At 41.1% G+C, this 20,308-nt stretch overlaps 1 protein-coding gene across 1 annotated transcript in view; it reads left to right on the forward strand.

Annotated features, from left to right (window-relative positions):
• The window catches only part of LOC109042614 (glycine receptor subunit alpha-2), a 79,885-nt gene that overhangs the window by 41,474 nt on the left and 18,103 nt on the right, over positions 1 to 20,308 (forward strand). Inside the window, exon 3 of the mRNA XM_072300184.1 lies at positions 14,318 to 14,541. Coding sequence (XP_072156285.1) covers positions 14,318 to 14,541 — 224 coding nt within the window. The remainder of the gene's footprint in view (positions 1 to 14,317; positions 14,542 to 20,308) is intronic.

The raw sequence follows: 20,308 nt of genomic DNA on the forward strand, positions 1-20,308 counted from the left end.
TAATAATTGAATAACTCACTTTTTCCGCGCTCAATGGAGGGCGCCCAGTCTGAAAGCTTTAATCTCGGCGCAGGATTCAGAGCAACGGCCGCTGAACCTGGCTGGAGAGGCTGAAGTTTCCAGCTCTTGAATCTAGAACTTACGGTCTCAGAACGACATTACTACATTATGTCTATACACGAGATATGTTTCATGCTCCGCAGCCCGTGACCAATATAAACAGCGGGTAACAAGGCTGATTTTCACATAAATACCACCAAAATGTTTCGGCTGAAAACTCAGCCTTCCTCAGTTGGATAAAAATAGTAAAAAATTTTAAAAATCTAAGAACTTAGAACTTGGCTGTACCTTTCAAAGCGAGAAAAATGTTGTTCGATAACATGTTGGATAGCACAACTGTTGTTAGATAACGACTTTTATCTCGCTTGGGGACTTGGGAGGGTACACGGGTACAGCCAAGTACTACCCAAGTTTTTATATTTTTAAAATTCTTTACTGTTTTTATCCAACTATGGAAATCTGAGTTTTCAGCTGAAACGTTTTGGTGGTGTTTATGTGACAATTAGCCTTGTTATCCGCTGTTTAAATTGTTATTACTGTATTATGCTATTACATATAGACACAATACAATAATAACAACAAACGTCTAGTAACAAACATACGTCTAGTAACTGAAACAAAAACTAATAAAAGGGCAACCAAGGCTAAAACACAAACGGAATACTAGGGACGCTGGGACGTTTCGAGATGTTTTCAACCCCTCCTCGCCAGAAACAAAAAATATAAGATTATAAAAACTAAGAAACCTCGAGTCTTGTCTCACTTTGTTCAAAAGTTACGGGGATGATGCCCGATGCTGGTGGTGCGGAACTTTTGGATCACCCTGTATAATACGAGAGCAATTTTATACGATGTTTTCCGGATCCCATTGATTGGAACTTTCTGCAATCGTTTGCCCGGAAATTAAAAATGTCGTTGCATTCAAAGAGGTCATCTCTGCCCGTTTAAAATATCCTTTGGGCCAAAACTGATTACTTCATCATATTTAAACTCATTTGAATAAGTTAATACGTTATGATAAATCGTTAAAATTAGTCATGCATGTCACATCCGGTTTTGACATGGTCTCCGTGCTTGATATGTCTGCCATGATCGCGAAGAGAGCAGTAAGTGCATGCTGGGATGAACCCCGAGACCCTTAAAAGCATGTGCTAACCGTGGCTCATACAGAAATGCACTTACTGCTCTCTTCGCTATCTCGGCAGTTGTGTCAAGGCCGGTCCACGCTCGCGCGCTAAAAAAATAAACGAATGATTTGTACCGACGTCGAGAAAGAAAAATTATGATGGGTCGGTATAGAATACTTAACTTGGGCGCGAAGACAAGGTAACAGCTATCGCTTTTACGTTAAATCCCGGTAAAATTCCGGGCTCTTTGTAAAAGAATCACGTAATTTTGAGAAAGAGGGCGCAGGATGCTGAGCAGTGTAGGCAGACGAGAACGAAATCGGACGGTGAAAGAAAAGAGAGGAAAATGGGAGGGACGGATGATGATAAGGGCTGATACGATCAACGTTGTCATTCGGGTGGGGAAAGTTCGATGCCTTTAATTCGACCAATAGGATTTCCTCGATGAATTCAGCCGGGTGGACAACATTCGAGACGATTGATCCACGAAAAGATCCTCATTTAATGCCCTCTGTCTTTCATGCACACTTATCTCTTTGTTCCATCTGTATTATTCAGGGGACTTTTCTCTGGTGTTTTTTTGTAATATCAACGTTGCCGTGCGGGTAAAAAGCAGAGAATTTTAAAAGCCCATAAAATCCTTAATGCTGTTATCTCGCTGTTCCTTTTGACGCCAAGAAATTCGAGCACAGATTTCAATAGATCGCAATGAGCTTGTTTAATAATGTTTAATCCCTGCATTTTTGAAAACTGTAGAGAGTGCACATAGATCACAGGAATTCCCCCGATTTTTTTCAAGAATTTTAACTCACCAAAAACAAGCCCAAAATTTGGTATTTTGTGCTCGTATTTCGTCGGTTAATCTTCTTCAAATGTTCGGGGGAAATTCCTGTGCACTCTCTAGTTTTCAAAAATGCAGGAATTGAACATTACTGAACGAGCTCATTGCACTGAAAAAAAAAAGATTGGTAAAATTAACCATTTTTTCGCGATGTATTTCACACAGCGTCAGCGTCAATTCAGAGTCAATTCTGCCAGAAAAAAGGTAAACGTTACCATGTATTGGAACAAGTAACCATTCCTCTGGCAGAATCGACTTCGAATTCACGCAATGTAAAATACAGCGTGAAGAAATGATAAATGCTACCAATCTTTTTTTTTCAGTGTGCATGGTAGGATCATTGCTTCTGCATCGGAATTTTGTGTGACTTGCATATCGATTGATCAAAAGACCACTTCTTGTTGAAATTTATTCAGATGAAATTGAATCAAGTCGCGAATTATCATTGCAATGCATACTGTCTATCTTTCTGACACGTGGAGCTCCGATGCTTCCTTGGAGAAACCCACTTCAAAACCTTTTTAAGAAACCTTGTTTCGGCCATTCTCTACACACACCACATCTATTGCTTGGTCATGATATCGTGCACGGTTGTCTCTTTAATTTTTAACAATCCTATGGACCTCAGCTGGTTGGAGCTAAGAACATGCTGAGCATGGAAGCAGGAGGTTAAGGATACAAGAGTTGGTTGCATTTTCAGGTAATTAATGCATTAAAATTGGTAAATCAGCAGTCCCAAACCTATAGCATTAAAATTGGTAAATCTAGTGCATCCTAAATGCAATCCTAATGCATCCCAATGCATCCTAATGCAAGCCTAATGCATGGAAATCGGTAATTCAGCAGTCCTAAACCTGCTATTTCAGATCTCGTATCGCAATGGCTCGATCCCCTTGAGTTCCAATCGTGCTGCGCATATTTTGATGATATCCCCGAAAGTGGAAGAGGCCCCCAATTGACAACGAAGGGATAGCACAGCAGACGGTAATGACGGCCCAGGCGGCTCGCCTAGCGCCCTTTTGAGATTGTTCCACGCAATTCAGATGTCAAGAGTGACTTGAGCTTCCAAGTTCTGACGCGCAAGGTTATGGAATCACTCTCCAATCTCTGAGAGGGTGCGAGTCCTCTAACTTTGAATTACCGGGCAGTGCCGTGACGTATTTTGCGATATCTCGATTCATCTACCATTTAAACCAATGAAAAAGGATCGATAACCGGGGTGTCCGCAGCGAGCACCTTAATAATCGATGCTTTACCATAGCTTCAAATGGGGGAATATCGATACTCGATACATTAACGCCTCGCCACTGTTACCGGGGTTTATGAAGTAGAGCTCCCGAATCGTGAAGATCATTTGGGCGTATTTCTATCAAACGGAACTATGTGCATTATGACGTGAGCCCCGTTACACATACATTCTTGTGGGTCTCGAGGGCTCATGTCTTAATGCACATGGTTCCGTTTGACAGAAATACGTCCATTCAACAGCCGACCCGATGTTGTTGATGGATTCGAGAATGACCAATGTGACTGTCCCAGGTAACTGGATACTATGTTTCCAATTTGGTCGGAGGCGAGAATTTTTCTTTAGATGAAAAATCATCTTGGTTGATTGCCACGTGACGCGCTTTTGCCGCCCATCGCAAATCTTGTGATGCAGCCATAAACCGTTTTCATTTTTTAACCCCTACCCCCTTTCTTCTAGTTGAGTATCACTGTACAAAATAGCAAAAAGTTCTTTTTGCGTCGCTCATTTAACAGGGACGCTTATTGATTTGAGAAGAATTGTTTTTCTTCCTCTCTCTAATCTTCTTCTATTATTCCATTTGGGGGCCGTCCCTAAATTGAATCAGTGAGAACGAAAACACACCAACTCGGTAACTCAAAAATGCTCAATTTTCATGAAAAGGAGTCGGTTCAAAAAGGTCATTGAAATTAACGCATGTGTTCCAACTTGGACCTTAAAAGTGTCATTAAGTACTTGTCTTTCGGCACCAAAGATCTTTTTCTTGTGTTAACTTTTTCAACTACTGTGTAGTTTTGCGTGTGTCTTATTATTTTCATTTTTTTGAGTTGGTATGTTTTCGTTCTCACTGATTCAATTAGGTAAGGCTCCAAAGAGGAAGGGGGTTCGTTACTAGCGTTACAGGGGGTGGGAAGGCATAGAGCCGAGCGATACATAAAGAATTAAAGTGATTTTTTCGACTTTCTGCAAAAATTTTCATCGGCCGTCTTCAGAAGTCTTAAAGAATTTCGAAAATATTCTTTGCAATACTTTCACTTTTACTCACTAATAGAAATGCCAATCCGTTCAGTAAATGTAAGGTGATATTTAGATTATTTTTTATTGAAATGGAGGAGGGGTCCGGGCAAGCGTTATGTAATTTTTAGGGGGGTCTAGCGCAGCGTTACGGTACGGAGCGTTACAGGAGGGTATGGGGGTGTCAAAAAACCGCAAATTTAGCGATTCCTAACTAAGGGACTCTTGATGCGACCCTATTTGACATACATTAAGAATCCTGAACACTATCTCCGCCTGTCAAATTAGAGTAAACAACAACCATGTATCACGATACTCAACCTCCGAACCTGTCTATAATGGTCGATTCTGTGCCTCATTCCCCGAAACGCTAACAGTGTACAACCATAATACGAGATGGAAATGTCAAGTTTGATCTGTGGAATTGAAATATGCAGCAGTGCTGTGGCCACAATGGAGGTGGGAAAGCCGAACCCTGTTTTGCCTGCGACGATGTTCCGGCCGAAGCCAGTAAATGCATCGATAATTTGATTCTCGAGTTGTTCCGCTCGTTTTAAATGAAATTATTGCACCGCGCTGCGCGCGGAAGATACGAAACACCCCGAGGCCCCTCGTAAGATGACGCCGTGGCGCTGAGACACGCTTCCAAAACTTGCATCGCTGACAGCGATATTCGAACTTCGCGGTTGCCACTCTTATTCTACTAAATTTGAAATACAATAAATACTCTGAAAATGCGGGGGGGGGGGGGGAATTTAAAATAAAACGGTTGAACCTCTTCGGCCGACCACTTTATTTTTTATTGGACAAACACAACTTTAAAAAAAAAAAAAAAAAAAAAAAAGTGACCCGGCGTCACACAGGGGTTTTGGAATTCGGGACCTGCATGGAAAATGCTTAAAAGTGACGCCAGCTCTTCCACTTACTCTGCCACTGACTCTATGTACTCTATGATCCCAAACTGCCGTGTAGCTTTTGTTTGATCTCACGTTTAGGTTTTTTTTTTTTTTAAATAAGACAAAATGTTTGTATCTTCTACAACAACAGTGACTAAATTGTAAGTTTCTAGTCACGTACATAGATCTCTACCTTGCAGGTAGTCATAAATACACAACGGAGTTCACAATTATTCTTCCCCTTGAATTTAGTGTAGACGACTGGAGAAAAGGATACGACTTTATTTCTAAGTGGAAATATTGACTTAAAAAAATAGATGGAGATAGAAAAACAAAGACGCGTGAACAAGGGAAAAACGGTCATAAAAGTTTCCGTATAGCTCATACTTTTCTTAATATTTTCGCATATTATTACAAATAAATTGTCACCTATGAAAATTCTGTCTCCTTGCATTCATTTTTTGCGATCGTATACTGTCATGGATCCTAAATTAAACTCTATCAAAGGAAGCAGAAGGCATGAAGCAATTGTATTGCCTTCTGCGTAACACAAACGATATAACCATGAAAATGAAGGAGCAATCAGGTTCAGTTGTTATTACGACGCCATCGGTACCTTGGGTTCTCCCTCTGTCAAAATCAAGAAAAAATGAACGCCTTTATATGAAAAGGAACTCTATCTATTCTGATATGACGCCTGAGATCCATAATAGCACGTTTATTTTGGGGGCTTTCATCACAGTGGAAGTTCCCTTCCATTTAAATGCGAAGAAATGATATCATATCATGAGCGTTTTCAGCCTCATGAGAAAAACAAAGAGAGCGAAAAATAATTCTCCTCGCAAGGAATGGAGCGACTTTGAAGAGAAGAATCTCCAAGACAATAATAGCAAGGAAAGCATAATCGACTATCGATATTTCATCATTTGAAGCTGTAGTGAAGAATCGATTATTGAGGCGTCCATTACGAACACTCCAATAATCGATCCTTTCACGTAGGTTAAATGTCAGCTTAACCGACCTATCGCAAAGTGCGACGCGCCACTCTGGGACAAGGTCGCGACAAACGTTTTCAGCGACTCTCGAACTGAGTCTAACCTGTATTAAAGTCTGATTGAACACACGTACGAGGAACTGAGGCGAGTCGATGCTGCTGTGCTAAGGAAAAACGCCGTATGAACCTTCAGACGTTGCCAAATTTCCTCCAATAAAAATCGAATTTACTGAGAAATAATTGTGAATATTTGTTTCCAAAATTTTGACACAATGTTTTACGCAATTTAGTCTGAAATGTCTGAAAGTTTCGAGGGAACATATGCATAAATTTCGTCCAGAATGCATGTTTTATCGAAGGAAATTTGGCAACTCTCGAAAGTTCATACGGCATTCTTGCTTAGCACGGTAGTATGCGCGGAGGGTGAGAAACTTTCGACGATGGCACTTATGAGACCACTCGAATATGAATTTGAACACAAAGTTAACCTCGCTGCCGCAACTTATGGCCCGCTCTTTTCCTTATTGAAAAATTTTGCTTACGAGGAGACCGCTCATTCGCGACTAGTCCTCACCTCTCTCCTTCGCGGAATTGCTTCCTTTGAAGTGAGTTACAGAAATACATATTTATCTCGCTGCTGCCTCTGCGGAGAAAACATATTTTGGAGGCTTCGCATAGGAACCCACGCACGGTGAAAGTATGCTGCGTATGGATATCGATGGTGAAACTACCAGACCACGTATCTCGTTTGCGGTGTTTCAAAATCTCCTCTCACATTTTATTTTTGTAAAGGAAAAGACCAGTATCATTCATTGAAGTTTTCGCAGCTTTTCCATCACTCAAAGAAGAAAAATCACGGAAGTTTTCAAGAATTGACGTTGAGTTGTTTTCCATCTAAAAAATGAAGTATGACAGGAAGTCTGCGACGTCGCAAACCGAGATACGTGGTCTGGTAGTTTCACCGTCGATATGGTATCAACTATTGACAGGTAGTCTGCTAATCCGGAAAGTTCGGAAATATTACTGATTTTTAAGGGCGATCCGAAAGTACTGAAAAAGTGTGGAGTTTCACAAGAAGATCCGGAATTTTGCCTTCATGCCACGCGTATTTTGTAATAAAGGCTGGAAAGAGCCAGCCAGGTTAGCTTAGTGGTCGCAGCGCGTCTGCTTTTAGGTCAACAGGTCCCGGGTTCAACTCCCGGTATTGGGGTGGTACCACAATTTTAGAGGATAACCCCTTTTGCTCCGTGGAGTCATCACTGATATGTGTTTGTTTTTTGGACAAATTATCTTCTTCCTTCTTCTTTTTTTATTAAAAAAAAAGTTATAAGATTAATATTCTTCGCTTAGATTAATCGTAGTATGACTTTCCTACTCACAAACATCCTTGATGCATCGGAAGAGCGAGTGGAAACTGCCATCTCCGAACCTTATATATCTTAAAGTTATATGCAATTAGGCAACATTCAAAGGCGGAAACACCTGCTTGTGCCGCGGGAAGGAAATTAGAGCTCAAGCAACTCTTGCTCTTTTGCTCAGTTCAAAATTTTTTATGCCACCGGTAATTCTAAGTTTTAAAGAAACGGATGTTTGCTTTATCCACACTCAGAGCAAATGCCAAGGGAGTTGAAGGGAGGCAAGAAGCTGCGCACTGTGGAACGGACCGGAACGAAATAATCTCCAAGTTTTTCACTGGCGAGGTTGTCGGAGGAAAAGTGTTAAGCAAGTTTCGAGGATCGGTCCAACTCGTGTTTGATGTCGTGCTCAGTGATTGCCACTGAATTTTAAGAGTCAGGAGAGTAGTTAGTAAAAGGAGGACTCTTGTTGAAGATGTGAAATTTAAATCATTCAGAATGCGAACCAAGCAATTTCAACAGATGAGCGCGACCTATCAAGGTCTATATTAACTGAGGGTATATCAATTATGAAAAATGAACAGAAAATTAATACATGTCTTGATTGCAAGGATAGATACTTCTGGAAAAGCCAATACGGCTCTTACAGACCATGACCACCATCTTGAATTTTGAAGTTTGAAAATTCGAAAAAAAATCAAGTTTATCGTCAAAAAATATTCCCTGATACCGAGTTTTACCGATATCAATCGCACAGGAGCCGAGATAGCATTTCAAGGCATGTCCGTCATATTAGATTTCGGAGTTTTGAAAATATAATCAGGAATTTGAGTTTCCTGTAAAGAAAAATAACCCTCGGTACTTAACGGGAGCGCTTAAAGAGTATAAAAGTGTATATAAGAGTGTATAGTAAAGGTTTTCCGCAGAGGAGTTTGTTTCTTTGGCTACATTTATAATAATAAATCTTCCTTTTTAAATCAATTGAAATTGAAATTTTTGTCACGGGCGATAATGGGCATTAAACATACTAGATAATTTGAAATACAGCAGGTAACAGATTAACATGCCTCGTTTGGGAGCGCAATTTACTTGAGTTAGGTTCGAACCTAAGAATACAACTATTTAAACTCTGGTGTGTTGCACAGTATCACGCTCATTTGAAGGCGTTTTATATTGGTCCGACCGCGACCTACGAAGAGTTGAGTCTTGCTGTGTTGATTTAGAGTGCTATTTGAGCTGCATATTTTAATGCAAAAAGGTGAGTAATTTGAGCCTAAAATGACATTTCAGATAAAAACAAACTTTAGTGATCAACGGCATTGATCTACAATAGACCAAGAGACACTGCAGAGACGTGACAGGTAGTAGGAATGTGCAACTTCGAATGGTCAGTTTACGAGATGTCTGCCGATAAAAATGTTCGTTGCACTAATGTCGGCTTGAAAGTATTCATTCGAAAAACAAAATTTACAATGCTTTAGTGGATTCCAAGGCTCATTCACTTTTTTAGTCGTAGTTTCAAAGGTCCTTCGGGTAACAATGCTGTCAATCTAGGTCACGAACTTGACTTGCTACCGGCATCGAATTGATTTTTACCACAAACGCTTAACCTTATCACCGACTATTGAAATAGATGTGAGCTAGACTCTACTATAAGCATCGTAGTGCAACAAACATTTTTTTTTCATGCTTGAGATGAAATTCACCATTTTTCTAATCATTTTAAGGCCAGAACTGAGAGTAGAAATACGAAGAACTAGCATTTTTCCAGTGAGTAAATCGAAAAATAAAGAACATATCTTTGCTTCCTCAAATGAGGTGTACCTAAACAAAACGCAGCTTAATGCGGGGTACTACTTTACAGTGAGTGCCCATGACACCGATGGCTCCTATTGTGAAGCCATTAGACAATTTAACTAATTTATTTTGCATTTGCTAACTTTGTGTTGCATCTGCTTTTCTTGTAGTATGTATGTTTTTGTATGAATGATGAGGATAACGTAGGATTGTAATTGAGAAGCGTAGGTTAAGGTCTGAATGTATTTATTAACTAAAAACAAAATCTTATAATATTAGTTTTAAGATTAGCTTTAAGCTTAAGCTAACATCCATGTAATTAATGCCCCGTAAGGGGCAGTAGTACATTTTATTATATAAAAAAAAAAAAAAAAAAAAAAAAATGAAGTGAACTTTTTGCTGGAATCACGGCGGTGAGCAATCGAGCGGGCAACATGGCTTGGCAATGAAACTAATTAAGGCGTATTAACGCTCACCTAAAGCATTGCATTAGCCCGCTCGGGCGTTCTTTGCCGCGGCATCGCGGGTTTCAGCTGCGACGTCGATAGATGAGCCCGAGATAGCCCTGATCCCCGATAGAACCGTCCAGAGAGAGTCCACCTCGCACCACATGGCAACTACAGATGGTCAATATCCAGTAATTCGGTAATGCTATTACGATAGCACTTCTTTGCCCATTTACTGTTATATTCCGCCTTTACTCCAACCGCTGGAGCGCAGCGAATCTCAGCCCTTCCGCTGAACTCATTTTCCCGATATAATGCATCGGTGAAAGGTGGGATTCTGGAGTCAATGGTAACGTTGTCTGGATTCCCACACATAAAATCAAGCCCTTTGATGGTGATAGAATCCCAATACCGGTGAATCGGGTTTAGGGCCGATGCATATCAGGGTGTTGAAGAGCCACTGCAACTCCCCTCTCCCCGTTTGGATCTGCAATTTTTCTTGAGCCGTCTCTGCCGCTCTGCGACACCCAACCGCCACATAACCCTGTCCCTCGAAAGCCTCGCGGGGGGCTGACATTCCCTCAGTTTCGTTTAACCGCACATCGCCATCTTTTCACAGTGCGTCCTCTCTGTCTCCTCCCAGAAAAGACCCAATCAAGCTTCTGTTTTGGCAGCCTTTCTTCGAATTTCCCTCCTGTTACGTTCCCTTTCTAAAAGAATTACAGGAGTCAATTTTTTTTATGTCTGTTTGAAAAGTTTCAAAGTTTCCAAAGACTCAAAAATTGCATTGTCGGTACTCATCGTCAAATAGAACAATCCTGTGTGGTGAGATGGTAGTCTGCGGTCATTTTATATTTTACGTGAAGTAATATCGAATGGTGGGAGTGGTGACTTATCTACTGTGGCCAATTAGATTTTTGTGGCCGTATACTTAGTTTTTGAAGCAAAAAACTAGAGTAGCCACAATTTCCTCCAAAGTGGGTGGTATAAAGAACGGAGATTGTAAGCGATTTAAAGGCAGAGAGAACTGTCCTCCTAGCTGTAGCAAAGTTTGCAATTGTCATTTCCGTAGTTATTTGAACGGAGAGTTACACAGCATTTGAACAAAAAGTTAAATGAAAACTTACATGAGACGGCATGTTCAAGTTCCCATCTTTTTGCGCAATTTTTGTTCGCGTGTACCCATCTCACCATCAATTGAAGGGCTTGGAGGACAAGGTGCACAAGTGCAGTTTTTTATATTTCAAGAAATGTGTGTTTAAAGTTTCAATATTGCAGGAGTCTTATGGCGAAAAGAATGTTCAAACTCACTTTTTGATGCATAATCGTCGGATATCAGTAGTAAATTTTTCCCAGAATATTTTTCAAGACTAGTTTTAATTGAAATCACTTAATCCCTCAATTTTTGGAAAAATTGCACTTGTGCGCCTTGTCCTCCAAGGCCATCGACTATTTAACAATAATGCTATGTCGCGAGAAAAGTTACACCGCGTATGAACAGAACTTTAACTGATCGTCCTTCCCGTAATCCGTTCTCTTTCTATAGGTAGATCGAAAAAACACTAATATTCTAACACAATGTAAAAGCGAGCGTCATTTAGATTCTCAATGGAGGGAAGTTTATTTTGTTATTTTTATTATCCCCAGGTTCTGCATTGCCGCTTGAAAATGTTGCCACAATGATTACGTCGAAACTGCACGTGGTCAAATGAGATGAGATAGTGCGATGACCTTTGGCGTTGCTTTTTCATCGTACGTGACAACGTTTCATATGAGCGAGGGTCGGTACACCGGAGTATAAAGATGGGGATTTAATTACCCCCCTCCTCCCGCAACGTGGCAGGGGCAAGGTTACCTGCGGAAGGGGGAGGGCTGGTGTAGAGGTTCAACGTTTTCATTAATCACGAAGTTCGAACGATACCGCTTGAGATTTTATGTTTTCATCAATCAAAACTTTTAAATGTGCATCGTCGCAAAAATAACAAGCCCTGGAGGGAGTTTCTCTTGCTGTCATTGTTGCCTTTGTCGTCATTCTGTAGCAATAATGCCCGAAAATGATGATGTTAACTTTGTTTGATTTGTGATGGCAGTCAGGCGAAATGGATCTTTAGGTTTAAAAAAATCACATAAATTCATCACTTCTTACGATTGTTAGAACAAGCTCAGTCGTCAGTATTTTCGTTTTCCGAACCTAATCTAACCTCCAGCACTCTGTAAAGTTATAAAACTAGAACTTCAGCTGTTTTTCCTCCTCTCTCTCTTCTTTTACTCCTGACTTCTTCTCAATATGAATTGGTTACCTTGCGATGTTTCTCAGCTGAAACGTAGATGGAGCAGAGAATGGAAGAGAAGGCCCAAATTTTCAAAGGCAGCCTCTATTTGAGCAAATGCGTGGCGTGCTTTGCGATGTATCGATTGATCAACCATTTTATCCTACGAAAAAGGATCGATTAACAGGATGTTCGCAACAAACACCTTAATAATCGATTCTTTACCGTGCTTTTAAATGGGAGGTATCGATCATTCACGCCTCGCCACTGGGTGTGAGCAAATGGGTTTAATTTGTATTGAATTCTCACGCCTAATAGGGATGGATAAGATTAGACTCTTCGTTAAAAGCGTTTTTCCCTCAAAATGTCGGCCTCCCTCGCTTCCCCACGTGTGCACCTGCGGGCCGCGAGGGCCTTTAAAAGTTGAAAGAGAGAGGTATTTTTTAATACCGGCGGAAGAAATCCTCGATGCCGTGTACAATGGAAAGAAATGAGGCCAATGCTAAAAGCGCTCAGATAACTTCGTTTTCATCGGGAAGATTTCACGGAATTTTCTCGACTTCTAATACAATACTTGTTTTCTTCCTCTACGACCAGATTATATCTTCGGTAGTACGATTAACCGGTACCCTCTCGTGTATTCTCTGCAATACCCTAATTATCTTACTCAGCGGCGTGGCGTGAATTGCGATATATCGATTGTGATGTCATTTAAACCTATGGAAAAGGATCGATTAACAGGGTGTTCCTGTTCGCGGCGAACACCTTAATAATCGATTATTTATCATAGGTTTAAATGACATAACAATCGATAAATCGCAATTGACGCCACGCCACTGATCTTACTCTATAATATAAGAACGTAAGATTTACGCGTAACTTACAACTCCTGGGACGCGAAGCGCTTCGGAGAGTTGGATTGCGAAGCGGTAGAGGGCGAACCCCTAGTTTTTTAATACGGACGAAAAATACGACGCTAAATCCTTAATAACAAGCATACAACTGTTCGTGCGTAACTTGTTGCATACTTAAAAAGTGAAGGCGTTCTCGTTATTTGGTTCATTTTTATACTTTTAAAATAATACGGACACAGTAATACAGCATACCAAGGTTCATAAGCGTTGATAATTTAAAATGTATGTCTAGGGGACAACTCCTCCTGGCCGCTTCAAGCCACATGCGTTACGCGTTATACTCTCATGATTATATCGTGTGTAGAGTAAGATACTTGCCTTTTCATTTTTGGCATTTATCTCAAGGTCCAAAGTAAGTTTTTAAATCAAGAGATGTTTAGAACCTCACTGGAAAAAAAAAAAAAAAAACATTGGATCTAGAGTCCAGACTCTTAAAAACATCAACAAGAAAAAATATTCTTGATTCAATCAGATTTAAGCTTAAATCAAGGACCAAGCCAAGCCTCCTCATTTTAGCGGATTTCCATTTGATTTATGCTTAAATCTGATTGAATCAAGAGTCCATTTTCTTTTCAATGTTTTCAAGAGTCTGGACTCTAGATCCAATGTGTTTTTTTTTCCCAGTGCTAATTTCTCGGAAGTATTATTCGTTTAAATACATAAAAAATGCAGTGAAAACTCATAAAGAAAATCAGGAGGTGTTTGCATCTTGAGGATTGTGTACCCTGTGACGTAGGTCGGTACAATCTGGTCAGCCAAATCCGGAATTCGAAGTATGAAAAACGGACCATAACGTCCGATTTTTTTGCTTACATCAACTTAAGATGTAATTTCAAACACTTCATGTAGAATGAATTTTTTCTATAAACTACACAATTTCCGAGAAAATCGATGATAATAGTCGCCGTACCGACCTACGTCATCAAAAAAATTCTAAGATGCCCGAAATGCAAACACCTCCTTTTTTTCTCAATGGTGAAAACTAGCGTGAGTGATCGAGTAACAATATCTCCCTATTTGAAACTATGGTAATGAATCAATTATAATGGTGTTCGTCGCGAACAATCTGTTTTTCGATCCTTTTTTATCGGTTTAAATGGTAGATCGATCGATAAATCGCAATGAATCAATTTTTATTTTTATAATACTATAAAACTTAGGGTAATTTTATTTATCTCTTTTTCTTTCTTTATTTTGATTATCAATGTTTTGGGACTGGTCCCCTATGTTTTCTCTTGTTCTGCTCATGTTGTGTTTTCTATTAGTTTTGAGTTTCCTATTCGGGAGGTTTTCATTGTTTTGTCTTGATTTTAAGCACGTCACGCCACTGAAGAAATCCTATCGTTGATTGTTACAGGACTACGAGGTGGATCTGTACCTACGACAGAAGTGGCAAGACGAGCGTCTCAAACACTCAGCCATTACCGAGTCTCTGGACCTGAACGATCCGAACTTAGTGAAAGCCATCTGGAAACCCGAGGTCTACTTTCCGAATGCTAAACATGCCGAGTTCCAGTTCGTCACCGTTCCCAACGTTCTTGTCCGGATAAATCCCGACGGGGAAATCTTGTACATGTTGAGGTAAGTTACATTGGCGGATCTAGCAAATTGGCAACACTGTTTTTCTCCATTTAAACCTATGGAAATGTATCGATTTTTGGAGGGGCCAAGTGCCCCGACCAGAATCGATTCTTTAACATAGGTTTAAATGGAGGGAATCCGTTGTTGCCAAATTGCTGGATCCGCCCCTGTAAGTAATAAATCGCAATACATATCGATGTTGAAACGCTCAAACCACGTATCCCGATTTTCGATGTTGCAGACTTCCTGCCATACTTTATATTTAAACAAAGAAATAATCAACATCGATTCATGAAAACTTCCGTGTTTTTTCCTCTCTATACTTAGGAAACTCTGAGGAAATTTCAAGAAGTGATTTTGAAATTTTCTCCCTCGAAAAAATAAAAAAGGAGCAGAGGTTTTAAAACACTGCAAACGAGATACGTGGTCTGGTAGTTTCACCGTCGATATGAAAATTACTGTAACTTCTATATTTTTGAAAGAGGAGTGCAAAAGTCACAGAAGACTATACGTATTTTTCGGGTGGATATAAAATTTATGGTAAAACTATCAAGCCGTCTTGTTACGGACTTTGATGGCGATATTTAAAAATTTCCGCTTATATTTTATATTTTCGAGAGGATACTGTTCTACTTTTAAGAAAGAACTTTTCAGAGAATGTTGTTGGAAGAGTGAAAAAAGGATCAAGCAACACTTTGTGCATTAAAAGTGCTTAGATTTTCTTCAGAAAAATAAAATGTGACAGGAAATTTGCAACGTCTCAAACCGAGATCCATGAGACGATACTTCTACCACTGGAATGGGTCCGTGGCGTGTATCGCAGAATTTCGTTATGATGGTCAACCCTCCTGAATAGCACAGCTCATAAAATTACTTGCGCAAAAAATGTTAGCTGATAATTTTTATAAAGAGCCTCCCAAAATTTCGCCCCTTTTTCGGTATTCGATTCGACCATCGAACCAAGGTTTAAGTGGAAGCTTATAATAACAGAAAACTCAGGAAAAAATTTCAAGATGAGTATAGGAACCGTTTTCGAGTTACGGGGGGGGGGGGGGGGCAAATGAGTCAAACTCCGGCCTTATTTTTCGCTATTTTCTTGTTGAATTGATGTGCCTACGGGGTCGTTAGCGTTGTTTACGCATGTTATACACACCGGTTCCTACGTATTTTTACACGCAAAATCTAGTTTTAATGCTGACGAGTCAATATATCGATTGGTTATATCGATTTTTTAAGATTCTTTACGGAAAATCGACGATTTTTTTAGATTGGAATTGTTCATTTTTGATTCATGGATGCCTAAATGCACCTAATAAGACTGCAGTACACCGAGACCTAAGTATTTTTTCTTGTAGAATCGATTTTTAACGTTAACGAGTCGATTTATCAATCGATATAAACGATTGCTTATATCGAGTTTTTGCGATTTTTTAGGAAAATCAATGACATACTGGTATTGAAATTGGTTATTCTCCATCCGAGAAAAACCAAATTTTGGGTTGGAACACAATTCCGGTCGGGTGATTTTCTAGTTAAGTCAAGTTTTCGACTGGGGCACATTCCCGGTCCAGTAGAAATTAAGATTTTCGATTTCCGGTCAAGTGAAATTTCGGGTGAATAACGAATCCCGTTGATTGTGGTTTCCGGTCGGTCAGATTTTCGATCGAATCAAATTTTCAGTCTAGTCAAATTTTCGTAATTTAAAGATTCAGTTAAGTGAATCAAGTGTCCCGTTTAATTGAACGCTCAAAATTGTTTAATTGACGATTTGCGTTGTTCAGGAAGATCGTCGATTTTTGAATCCAAGAATTCCGAGGGATGCACCAGAAACAAAAAAGAAACACACATGCTGATTAGAAGAGAGAAAAGTACATGTAATCTTAAAGATGGAAATAAATATCTCTGAAATCTTTTTCAGTGTATAAGTCGCAGGGAGTCAGCAATCGCCGGCAATTTGCAAGCTCCGTACTTGTCAATTCGTCAAATTGTAATTATCATGTATTAAAGCTTTCTTTCACGCCTTCAAATCCAGCGATACTCTCCGCTTTGCCAAGGAGTTAGTTTAGTTGCTTAACCGAACCTAACACAGATTATTGATGACATTTCACGAACTCGCGAGTGTGCTAGCTGGCACCATGTATCGAGGGAGAAGGGGCTAGTGTATGATTGAATTCAAAGCATAATCATCCCTACTTTCAATCTCGTTTTTTCACTTTAAAACGATTTAATTTGTTAATGAAACACGAATTGCTTGCAATTTGCCGGCGATTGCTAATTGCCTGCAACATATATACCTGAGAATGTTTGTGAAGAAATTAATGAGAAAAAAATTACTGACTGAACAATCACAATCACTGCCTGTGCAAATGTTAATTAAACAATACTAAAGCACTTTATCGATGGTGAAAGTGCAGAAGTGCGAATCTCGGAAAAAACGATTTTCCAGGAGAGTAAAAAAACTGTCTGCATTCCTCTTTATTGTCGGTAGAAGGGTAATAATTCTTGAGGATAGCAAGAATAAGATGTTTTTTCAAACTCATCAGCAGTTTCAATGATTTCTCGAACTATTTGAAAATACGGCAGAAATGCCTGGATTCGCGTTTTTGGCACTAAGAATCCACACTTCATCAGGAGATACGCATTTTTGCAATTAGTGTTTTAAACTTGTTGGTGGATTTGGATCCATTAAAAACTGAAAAAAGGGTTTCACACTTAAAATTCCTTATCAGATAAGATTTAGTTGGTCATCGATGCTCCATCCATCCACGTTTTACGCTTTCCTATGGACCAGTGGACAAAGTACCTTTTCATTAATTTTAATTATTCACAGTTAATCAAAGAAAACTCATTTTATCCGTGCGAAAATTTTCATATTCACAACCGCTTTTGAGTAAGTTGCGATCTTGTAAACGGCGACTCTTTCAGTTTCGCTTCAGAATATGGTGACCGAACCAATGAACTTAAAATACACAATTTGATCCAGCCGCCTGCACTTTCTTCTTTGAAATAAGACGTAAAGGAAAAAACAATCTTGCTATTTTTTCAAAATAATATTCCCTAGCATTTTTCGAATATGCGGCTCAATTTGAAACTCGAAATTGTAAACTTTTTGGTCAACATCAATAATCAAGGCCACTCACAGTGGATACAGAAGAGCGCCTTCAAATCATTCCGTAAACATAATGCAAAATTCTGATACCACTATTCGTGCGTCAAGGTAGTCATTTTGCATACCCGGCCATTTGAAGGCGATTCATTGACTTCAGGCAACGGGGTACGAATTACAGTGTCACCTGCATTCTCAGGAGCCAGAACCGAGGGCACCCCCCTCGCAACCAACAGGCCCCGCACCGGGGCTGCCCCCCTTGGCAACCAAGAGGCCCGCATCGGGGCTGCCCCCCCGGCAGCCAAGAAGCCCCGGACCGGGGCTGCCCCCCCTGGCGACCAAGAGGCCCCGGACAAGGCTGCCCCCCTTGGCAACCAGGAGGCCCCGCACCGCGGCTGCCCCCCCTGGCAACCAAAATGCCCCGCAACGGGGCTGACCCCCCTGGCAACCAAGAGGCCCCGCACCGGGGCTGCCCCCCCTGGCAACCAAGAAGCCCCGGACTGGGGCTGCCCCCCTGGCAACCAAGAGGCCCCGCACCGGGGCTGCTCCCCTTGGCAACCAAGAGGCCCAAACCCGGGGCTGCCCCCCTGGCAACCAAGACCCCGGACCGGGGCTGCCCCCCCTGGCAACCAAGAGGCCCCGCACTAGGGCTGCTCCGCCTGGCAACCAAGAGGCCCTAACCGGGGCTGCCCCCCTGGCAACCAAGGAGTCCCGGACCGGGGCTGCCCCCCCTGGCAACCAAGGAGGCCCCGCAGCGGGGCTGCTCCTCCTGGCAACCGAGAGGCCCCGCACCGGGGCTGCTCCCCCTGGCAACCGAGAGGTCCAAACCCGGGGCTGCCCCCCCTGGCAACCAAGAGGCCCCGCACCGGGGCTGCCCCCCTGGCAACCAAGGAGCCCGGACCGGGGCTGCCCCCCCCTGGCAACCGAGAGGCCCCGCACCGGGGCTACCCCCCCTGGCAACCAAGAGGCCCCGCACCGGGGCTGCTCCCCCTGGCAACCGAGAGGTCCAAACCCGGGGCTGCCCCCCCTGGCAACCAAGAGGCCCCGCACCGGGGCTGCCCCCCTGGCAACTGCGAAATCAATTGCGGGGGCTGCCTACCTCACACACGGAAATCTGACCGACAGAAAACCCAAATCCACGGGATTTGTTATCCACTTGAAACACTTGACCGGAAATCGAAAATCTTACACACACGAACACTACTGTGTTGGAGAGCTCGCCTTTGGGAAACTATTAACAACTATTAATGCTTTTTTCTAAAATTGTATACGTATTAAATGAATCTTTACCCAATTATCAGAGGTTACATGCCGATGCAAAATGTTATGACGTAATTTCATAAGTCAAATTTTTCACATTTCAATAAATAAAGAGAAATAAAGAGAGAGAAATGGAATTATCTTTTATGAATGTGATTTTGCGGCAAATGTTGCAATGGCTATTTTTGCCATCGCATTTTTGTTTCTGGCTTTCATCGTTGATAAGCTTTTTCTTAACTTGTCAACAATGTAATGAAACCATATGATTTAATTTTAATTTTTTTTTTTTTTAAATCAAGTCGCCAACTTGAATTAAGGTTATACTTTGTTAAGCTGGCAGTCTGAAATTCTGAATTTTTATCGGCACAGAGTTCAAAGAAACTATAATTGAGCACGGTTCGGAGGAACGTTTCTGCCATAATTCTTACACAATACTTATGGTATACACTAAGAGCGGAAAAGGAACTCACTTGAATTTTAGCGTGGAGCTCGAAAGACCACTTCAAGTCTTTGTATGCGAGTGGCTCAATGGAGCACATCACGCCTTTGTATGTATGCGGTGGCTCAATGGAGCACCTCGCGCACTATAAATAGCACGGAGCTCGAAAGAGCACTTCATGCATCTGTATTTTAAGGTTAAAACGAACTCTAAAGAAACTCAATGCGAGGCTCAAACGAACTCTCAAGCATTCTTAATGCGAGGCTCAAACGAACTCCCAAGCATTCTTAATGCGAGGGGCTCAAACGAATCCTAAAGCATTCTTAATATGAGGTTTAAACAAACTCTGAAAGGATCCCAATGCGAGTCTCAACCGAGCTCTCAAGCATGCAATTATTTTGAGGTTAATTAACCTTCTATGGTACCAATAACGGCAATCTTAAGGATTATCCATTAATTATGCGCAAATCTCAATCTTAGTCTTAGTAACTTAAAATTAATTGAACAAATTATTAAATCACGTCGAGGTCACCATGTTTTTTATTTTAAGAAATAATAACAATTGCAAGTACAACTGCACACAAAAACTGCATTGAAAAGATAAGAGGATGATAACATACAATTAGGTAATTTGCTATAAAACCATAGCAACATGCTATGATATACTCGGCCACTGGAAAGTGCTGCTCTCTAGTGTAGCAAACGAGGAACAATTAATCCTCAGTTGAATGAGGGAACGGAAATGTTCGACGGAGGAAAACTGTAACCCGCGAAAATTCAACTTTTAGACCTTGAAATCAATGGGATTTTGGCCGTTCCTCCGACGGCAACGAGAACCATCCATTTGTCGCCACGGACACTACCAATGCTAAAAGAAATCGATCGCAAAGAGCTCTCCCGAGTGGGCGAGCTCAAAATCTTAATTTCTACTGGACCGGGAATGTGCCCCAGTCGAAAACTTG

Source organism: Bemisia tabaci, chromosome 4, assembly GCF_918797505.1.
Source record: "Bemisia tabaci chromosome 4, PGI_BMITA_v3".
Lineage (NCBI taxonomy): Eukaryota > Metazoa > Arthropoda > Insecta > Hemiptera > Aleyrodidae > Bemisia > Bemisia tabaci.